At 35.6% G+C, this 9,560-nt stretch overlaps 1 protein-coding gene across 2 annotated transcripts; it reads right to left on the bottom strand.

Annotated features, from left to right (window-relative positions):
- Positions 1 to 5,487: 5,487 nt before the first annotated feature.
- Positions 5,488 to 9,007, bottom strand: LOC111876787 (jasmonoyl--L-amino acid synthetase JAR6). 2 transcript variants are annotated; one of them, XM_023873366.3, is made up of 4 exons: positions 8,926 to 9,007; positions 7,170 to 7,463; positions 6,980 to 7,081; positions 5,488 to 6,897 (listed from the first exon to the last, which is right to left on the bottom strand). In XM_023873366.3, the coding sequence occupies exons 2-4, from the start codon at positions 7,451 to 7,453 to the stop codon at positions 5,568 to 5,570; spliced, it is 1,716 nt and encodes a 571-aa protein (XP_023729134.1). In that variant the 5' UTR covers positions 7,454 to 7,463; positions 8,926 to 9,007; the 3' UTR covers positions 5,488 to 5,567. The 2 variants fall into 2 exon arrangements, with proteins under 2 accessions (XP_023729134.1, XP_023729133.1); XM_023873365.3 differs by lacking the exon at positions 8,926 to 9,007 and having other exon boundaries at positions 7,170 to 7,781.
- Positions 9,008 to 9,560: the final 553 nt, after the last annotated feature.

The following is a 9,560-nucleotide window of genomic DNA, read 5'->3' as shown; positions in this document are numbered from 1 at the left end:
CCGTTTTTGTCTGTCTTTTCACCATTGCACTACTATCAACGAGATCTTCGATTCTCGTTTAGATTGTTTCGACTAACAATCACTCGATCTCGAATTCAAGTTTTGGGATGCATACTGTTAAGCTGAAACTTAGAAAAATCATAGCTTCCTCATACGAAGTCAGATTTGGGCATTCTTTTTATGCATGCTCTCGGTTTAACAAAATCTACGACTTTCTTTAGATCACTAAGGTTCACTTTTTACGTCATTCAACGTCGTGCCGGTTCTGTCGCGAAACTTTGACATGTCATAACTTCTTCGTTATAACTCAGATTTCGGCATTCTTTATATATTCGGAAACCTCGTTTCAACTACTACAACATTATCCATAGATATCGAGCTTATCTAACATTTCATTTTGACGCTTATTTTCATACTTAAATCAATTAATACATACAATTAAGCACAAAACACATAATACTCAAATAATACACTTCTATTATTTCGAAATGGGTTACAAATGCTAACCTAGACTATTACATCAATATTAATGACAAGACCAAAAACACAAGCATTACAAGTTGTCTATGTGACTCATGCATGTGTAGTATGTGATATGTATACCGGGCGAGGCCCAATGCCAGGCGGGGCCTCATGAGATTATTGTATATAATATATCTTAGTGATTCTTGCATATGTTATATGTCTGGATGAATGTAGGGCGCGATACAATGCCAAACGGGGCCTGATGAATGCGTGGAGACAAGGCCCATCTCATGTTATTGACAAATTTGTTCCGAGAGGGGATCGATGCCCAGCGGGGCTCGATGCTTGTTAGGCATGGTCCATTGTATGTTTGATACGTATGGTATGAGGTATTCTGGGGAACTCACTAAGCTTCATGATTTCGGTTTCACTTTATGTTTAAGGTACTTCCGGATCAAAGGGGAAGGACTTGGTATGATCACATCGCACACACCACTTTGTTCCACATTTTGTTGATTTGATGTACTTAGATGATTATCGAGATACTCTGATTATCTTTTATGGTTTTATGAACACGTTTTGGATGATGGTTTTATTATTATTAAAGTGAAAATTTTGGTCTTAAATTTTGGGGCGTTACATAATCTGAACTTGCAAAATCAGATAAAAACCCCTTCTTTTATTATTGTTTTTAGATTAAGTTTAGTAATTATATTATTAGCTAAATCTGTTACCTGTGTTTGATACCCAACTTACCCAAGCTATTCTATAATCTGACTAGGTACACTGCATAAGTGCAATTAGTTAGTTAAGAAGGTTTGCATTATAAATTTAAAACTAGGTAGTATATAAATTATATATCAAACCTCACATATTAGTAGTGTTAGTGCTTTGATATACTATGTTATCTTTCTTGATCATTACTCGCACCATCTTTGGGTGAACCTGTTAAAAGATAAATCCGAAGTTTTCTTCAAGTTTCTTCAAATTTTCACCTATGTAAAAAATAAATTCAATGCCACTATTAAATGTTTTCAATGTGATAACGAGGGGAGTGCAACAACAAAAAATGTCATGACCATTTTGCAACACATGAAATCAAATTCCATTTTCATGCCCTCGTACATTCCAACAAAATGGAAAATTTGAATGAATGCTTCAGACAATCATTAACATCATTTGTACTATATTATTTTCTAACGTCCCAAAAATACTAATAAATTTTTTTCTTTTTCAAACCATCAAATCCATACAACATTTGTTCCAAAATCAGTCATAGTAAAATGTATCTTAAACACCAAAATAATAATAATCAGTGCGGAAAAATCATTAGGGGATGTTGTGGAGTTAAGCCGGACCATTCCTTTGGAACTGAAGTACCTAAAAATATTTAAACTGCAAAAATGTAAGCACAAATCTTAGTGAGTTCCCCAAAATACCACATATCATACATATTAGTGTGCCCAACCCTAGGGGTGTATTTCAACCCTATGTGAATGCTATGATCCAACCATAGTCTTACAACCACTTCCAGATTACAGCCCATTCGTAGCCTTTCTACCATGATCCAACCATGATCTTCCAAGCAAGTCACAAAGAAAAACAAGTGTTGTGATCCAACCAAAATCTTCCATACAAGTGATGTGATCCAACCACAATCTTTCAGACACGTGTTGTGATCCAATCACAGTCTTTCATATAGGTGTTGTGATCTAAGTACAGTCTTGTGAGAAGACTCACCTTACAGATAAGTCAAGTGCTAAAAACTCTCACAGTCAATGAATCAAGTGCTATACACCTCCTAATAAACCATACAAGGTAAACCCGTAGTCCACATTCTAAAACTAGCCAAATGGCCAAAAATCAATCGAGTCAAAAGTCAACTTAGTCTCCATGTCGTAGCCTCCTGTTAGCCACGTCGTAGCAGAATAAGACAAAATAGTCGGGCATCCCCTAGTCGCCACGGCGTGGTGGCTAAAATGCCACGTCATGGGAACTGGGTCTCAATAATTTAATGGATTAACCTGTTTTCCTTCTACTCCAAGAGCTCCAAAGCTCAAATCTAGTCTTTCCCAAGGTCTTGATGTATAAAGTTTCCAACTTTATCCATTAAGACATCCCAATCAATCAAGATCTCTAAACCTAGGTCCTAAATGACAACTTAAGGCATGAACTAATCCGTTAAGCACTTAAACACTAAATCCATAATTCCATAACTTCTAAAAGGGTTTCCTACACCCAAATCACCATAAAAAAAATCAGTTCTTTATAGACATGCATGTCCAATGTATGTCTCTTTCAAACTAGGTTAAAAAATGAAAGAAATGACCTCAAACTTGTACATGAGACCAAATACACCATATAATCTAGATGTGGAACATATAACCCCAAAAGGACCTCAAGGATCTATTAACTTGCCAACTTTATGGAATCCATTCCTCTAAACTTCTACAACATGAAGAAAAAGGCAAAAGATCCTAGATCTAAAAGCATGCAACATAAAGATTGGATCTTGAACACTTATAATGGTCCAAAATTGTGCTAGGAGATGATGATGAGGCTTGCAAGCTGAATCTATGAGCCAAGGGATCTTCCTTCTCCTTCAAGATGCCAAAACACTAACAAGAACCTCAAGGACTCAACAATGGAGGCTAGATCTGATGTTAGAAAGGAATGTGTTGGAGGTTGGGGATGTGCAAATCCTAGCTCCCACTTTGCTTAAATAGGGCTTAAGGCCCGCAAAACTAGGGTTTTTGCCTTCAAATGGTCGTCACGTCGTGGCACTATACATACATGCCACGTCCTAGGGTACAAAAATGATTCACAATCACTTTGGCCATGCCATGTCGTGGGGACTCCTTTCCCACATCGTGGCCATTAAAAATCAAAAATGTTCTTTTAATAATTTATACTTGGAATTTCATATGTTACGTATTTCAAGCCCATATATCACCCACCTATTGGGTGGAAGCTCTCCACATGGCCACCCATGTTTTCAATATACTCCCTTCCACTTCCATCTAAAACAACACAAACATCTATCCCCAATTTCAAAAACATCCAATATACACTCATCTTCGATCTTTTGGTTGTCTTTACTTCCTCGCATGACTACCGCTCACAAACTATCTCCTTAATCCTCACCTTGTGTGTTTCCTGAGTACCTATATCATCGTAGAGGTATCTTGGTTTCCATGTCGTGGCACAATACATACCACGTCGTGGGGCACAAAAATGAACCACGATCACTTTGGCCATGCCACATCGTGGGGACTCCTTTCCCACATTGTGGCCATTAAAACTCAAAAATATTCTTTTAATAATTTATACCCGGAATTTTGGATGTTACATATTTCAAGCCCCTATACCACCCACCTATTGGGTGGAAGCCTTCCACATGGCCACCCATGTTTTCAATATACTCCCTTGCACTTCCATCTAAAACGACACAACCACCTATCCCCAATTTCAAAAACATCCAACATACACTCATCTTCAGTCTTTTGGTTGTCTTTGCTTCCTTGCATGACTAACCCTCAAAAACTATCTCCTTAATCCTCACCATGTGTGTTTCTTTCGAGGTTGTAGATATCTCAACCTTAACACCCATACCATCATTATTTCTTGACTCGTTACCTTTGATCAAACAGATTTCCCTTTAAATATGTCTCTCCAAAAGAATCACCCTCATATTCTTTTTTAGATGATACATCTGACCCATCTCCATATTTATACTCTCATTTCCCTCATATGTATACCACCACACCACTCTATGTGTCTCTCGACCTATCTTCATTCACGGGCTCGCCCGACCCCTCCTCACCGGATCCCTCTTTGGATCCTCCTTTCTCCTATCCTTCTACTTCCTCAACCGAGAACCCCCAACCCACACAAAGGTCTCAGATAAAAGCACCAAACCTCCTTCACCTTGGACTCGCCACATGGCCTCCCGCTCCCATTATGACATTGTCAAACCTATTCAGAAGTAAAATCTTCACACCTCTTTTGTTTCTCCTGTTGCTCAGTCGCATTTACGGGATACTAAGGACCTTAAATAGCGTCATGCTATGCATGATGAGTACAATGCTCTTATCTCGAACAAGATTTGGACCCTTGTTCCCCGACCCTAAGTGGTCAATTTTGTTAGGTCGATGTGGATTTTCGCCACAAATGTAATGCAAATGGCTCTCTCACGCTACAAAGAAAGACTTGTAGCAAATGATTGTAGTCAGTAACATGGTATAGAATATGGTGAAACTTTCATCCCTGTTGTTAAATCGATATGAAAGTGTCATCCCGGTTTTCACAAATGTCCTGGTTGTTTTTAGGTTGATGGAGGCTATGAGGATTTTGAAGTCTAGAAAGATGGCAATGGAGGCGACTGTGATTGTTTTTTCTATTTGGTGTATGATTGGATGTTTTGGCAATACTATAATAACATTGTGTTTGAAAAAAGAAAAATTAAGATGAATATGATAGTTGAGCGTATTGTTGATTATTCATTTGATTAGTTTGTGTATAGAAATAGTAGGTTTGCTATCAAATGGATTGGTTAGATGCATAATCCTATGAATGTCATCTCGGTTTAATTGTTCTTCTATACCGTCTTGCTATTTTTATTTTTTCACTTTTTTGAAACGGCTGAATTGCATTAAAAACAACACTAGCAAGAAGCTAGTGAAAAACCGGAACTATTACATCAAAATGTTTAAAATTGAATTTTGCTAGCTTTTTAATATAATATTTGATGTCTTCTAAAAAAATTACATATTTTAGTTTTTATAGGTAGTTTCTTATCATCATTCTAACATATATGGATGGCAATTTGAATTTCATGGAGATGATCTGTTCACATTTTCAACTAACCGAATTGGTTTATCGCATCATATCGATACGATTCACATCAATTACATTGATACCTAAAAGTGATAAAAATCATAAAACCATACCAAATAAATAGAAAATAACATAAGCAAATTAAAAACTTTAAATAAATCAACTATAAAATGTAAAAAAGACATATTCTGCACAACATATATATATTATTATTTCAAGCCCTCAACGAATCCAATCCAAACTACAACAAACCAAAATAAACTACCTTAACCAAAACTACTACTAATGTAACTCTTCACAACATTGTTGCAAAGTATTTGCAACACAGTTTGGTTAGCCGGTCCCACACACCTCGGTGTCTTGAACTGATTTAACGCAGATCCTAACCCAACATAATGATCCAGAATCTTTTGGAAGGTTCCCCTTCTTAAAACCCGAAGCTCTAAAGGTCCGATTGCCTTCACTTTTCGTGAACTCACATAACCCGCATCAACAAACGACTTATCCAAACAATTACAACATTCTTTCAAAACAGCATCACTCGCTTCCCCACTAACTTCCCAAAAGATAACATAATGGCCCGGGTCAGATGCAAGATCAACATGGCTTGTAAAGTCAACCACTTCAAGTTTTTCAGCGGTTAAGATTTTGGCAGCTGCTTCAACGGCTAACTGTAGATCTTTCTCGGTGTTTTTATCGATGTTGATTGTAAGCATGAGATTTCTTCTACAAACAAATTGGAGCTCAGGAGTTGAGTTATGGAACCCGATAACCTTAACCACATCCCCGAGCCGATATCGATACAAACCCGCAAAATTGGTGACCACAACCTCGTACTCTTCACCGATCTGGACATCGGTCAACCCAACTAGTTTGGGTTGACCAACTGGATCGATCTCTGTCAAGGGTAAGAATTCGAAATACCCGATATTAGGGAGGACAGCGTAAGTTGTCATCTCGGGTGGCAAATTAGGGTTTACATTTGCTCCAATCCACCCTTCCGATGACCCGTAATCCGAGCTTAACAACCTTACTTTACCTGCATAGTGTCGTAGTTTTTTCAAATACGGCTCCATTGACCCGGTCATGATCCCATATATGTACTTACAGTTAGGGAACATTTCAGGAATTAACCCATTCCAGTTGGTTAATTCCTGACACTTTTTGTAAATTTTGTCGGCCAGATCAGGGTTTGCGGTCAGAACCTTGGACATAGCGGTTCTCACCGATGGATCCGTGATTCTGGCCGAAAGAACTCCTGTTCTGATATCGGAACAGAGTTCTTCCCAAACCAGTTCGAAGGTTCTGAAGGAGTGAACGATGCTATGTGCAAAAGTGGAGGATATGATTTGAATTTCTTCATGGAATATGAGTCCACAAAGGAGATGGCAGTATAAAGATTGATGGAAATCAGACCCGAAGATTACTTCGTCTGGGCTACAAGATGGGGTTTGCATGGCCTGCATCGTTTTCTTGAACTGTGGGCTCCGGTATACATTTGTAGTCGCCGTTCCGGCGAGTAAGCCACCTTTGGTCGTGAATTGCTTGCTTCCAAAGATTAAACTCAAAGCTTTTCCGTTTTCGATTGGGAATGCTCTAAAAGACAATAAGAAAAGACGAACATGAGATACAAATCGTTTTATTAGGATTTAGGATGATTATTGATTCACCGGAATACCTGTTTCTAAACGCGAAAGAAGTCCGATAAATCTGCATTGTTGTTTCAGTCAGTTCGTCGTTGTAAGGTACAAATTTCGGTTTCCCTTGAGTAGTCCCAGAACTAGAAATTAACATAAACAAACAGTCAGTAAATTATCAGTTCACCGGAAAACGAAATACAATCTCCGGTCACCGGAGTAGATATGGACCTTAGCGTAATGGTGGTGATGGGTTTTCCGGTGAGCACTGGGTAAGATACACCATCGGCGATTTTTTGAATATAAGGGTCAAGATCTTGGTGCGTAACAACAGGAACACAAGAACTGTAGCTTTGAGGATCAAATCTGCCATCAAGATTCCATTTTTTGAGATACTCTGCTTCGCCATTTTCTGTCAAGATTTTCTTTAACGTTTCAATTTGAACCCTTTTTGCATCTTTCGTTAAAGACTCAAATTCTTGAATAACTATTTCTGAATCAAATCTTTTCTCCATGTTCTTGATCCTGCAATGAAGAGGTTGCATCGTATTAAAGACAAAGTTTGAAGCAAGATGAGGGAAAGTAGTGGAATGGAATCACCATAAAAATGAAAATGAGAGAATAACAAGAATACATTGAAGGAACAAGAGTTTTTGCGAGATGTCACATTTCAAATAATGCAATTTGACTGTAAAGTCAACATAAAAGTTACCTGGAATTATCGTGATTTTTATTTTATTTTGTGGGGTTTGTTTCAACGAGAAAAATGCGTGTAGGACCATTAATGGTTTGGAGTTATACATTATTTAAAGAGTATATGAAGGAGACAAGATACAAAATCTTATGAAAAACACTGTTTTAAGAAACAATTTGCACATAAATAAATAGAAAAATATTGAAAATATGCTGTCACAATTTCTAATTCACAAATAAAAAGAGAAAAACTTAAAGTCTAAATACGAAGGAATAAAGAAACATTTTTATCTTATTTATTTTAGAAAGAACAAAGTACGATTTTTTTTTTCTGATGAATTATGCATATCATTTAAATCATTTTTAACGGTGAAAAATTGAAATTGAAATAGACCTTAAGTTTCTAATTGTTCATTTCGATTTTAAGAAAGAAAAACCTGAAAAATTAAATATTATTAATAAGAATAATGTAAAACAGTAAATCAATGATAGTTTTTAAAGACTTTTGAATTCAACGAACCTCGTAAATGTAAGGTGAAACAAATGATTTTTAATTGATATCTACAGTTAAATACATTAACATCATTGTTTGCAGACAAAAACAAAAAAACTTATGATTTTTAAAATCAGGAATCGGATCTTCAAAAGGGGTCAAGAAAGACAGAGAGATTCAGGATTAATATGCAAAAACACAATAATTTCTGTTTGGTTTAAATGAAAACACGCACCCAATTCATCAAGAAACAAATACAATATACAGTAGAATCGTGATAGAACTGATTTTTTTTCGATTCGTGATCAAAACAGAGACACCCAAATCGTCAAGAAACACATATAGCATTAAAGATTCACAAATGGTCGATGATGATGATCGTGTATTGAATTCAGTGGATTCAGATGAAAAACAAGAAACAAACACTTGGGAGTGTTCCAAAATTTCGCTGATTTCAATACTATTGAAATGAAAAACAGAGTCACCCAAAACACATAACATAACCAATTAAGAATGGAAGATGATGATGATGATGTGTGTTCGACTCAGATGAAAAACAGATACCCAGTTGAAAATAATCAGATTGATATAATGATATCGAATAAAGTGTTGGTCTTGAAGTGAGAGAAACAACGACAATCATTATAATAAGAAGAAATCAAAGAAACTTAATTTGGCTGTTTCTACAAAAATATGCACACAGAAACACACAGTGGAATATAAACAGCTGTGAATCAGTACATTTATTTGTGTGTTTCTAGAGAGAGACTAACGGATTTTAGAGAGAGAGAGAGGCATTACCTTTATGTTTTTGATTTGGGAGAAATGAGTGAGAGAAATGGAGCACAATAGCAATGGAAGATTCTTTAAGAGCAGGGTCATATATATAGGCGTTTACCTTTTTGTATGTATGAACATATTTATTTCTATTATGGGTATTATTTTAATTATTAAATTATATATTTAAATACTTGGTTCAAATGTCATAATGACCAACAAAATACAGATATATTATAATATCTTTATACCAAGTACCAACATACTAAAGTGTTTTGAAAAAAAATATATATACAATCTTTAGTTAATAATAAAAAAATTAAATTGTATTTTATCTTTCATGTCTATATATCATTAACATTATGACACGTATTATTATTTTACAATTCAATTTAATTTTATTTGATATATTTCTAATGTATTTTTAATGAGATAGTAAAAAAATATAAAATAATGACATATGTCATAATTTTAATGGATAAAAATATTTATAACTATAAAAAATAAGAAGCAATTTAATTTATCATATATTAAATTCATTATTGGAAGGGATGTTTGACATGTAGCTTTTCAGAATTTTTGGGCATTTTAGCTTTTTGTTTTAAAACATGAAAAAAAAAAGTTTCCTTGAAGACCATGAGATTTTTTCTTTTATTTTT

Source organism: Lactuca sativa, chromosome 4 (assembly GCF_002870075.4).
Source record: "Lactuca sativa cultivar Salinas chromosome 4, Lsat_Salinas_v11, whole genome shotgun sequence".
Classification (NCBI taxonomy): domain Eukaryota; kingdom Viridiplantae; phylum Streptophyta; class Magnoliopsida; order Asterales; family Asteraceae; genus Lactuca; species Lactuca sativa.
This window is presented reverse-complemented; position numbering and strand designations above follow the sequence as displayed.

Coding starts and splice junctions, on each gene's coding strand:
- LOC111876787 (XM_023873365.3), bottom strand. CDS start 7,483: ATGCAACCTCTTCATTGCAGGATCAAGAACATGGAGAAAAGATTTGAT. Junction 7,082..7,169: donor ATCACCACCATTACGCTAAG/GTCCATATCTAC, acceptor GTTAATTTCTAG/TTCTGGGACTACTCAAGGGA. Junction 6,898..6,979: donor TCTTTCGCGTTTAGAAACAG/GTATTCCGGTGA, acceptor ATTGTCTTTTAG/AGCATTCCCAATCGAAAACG.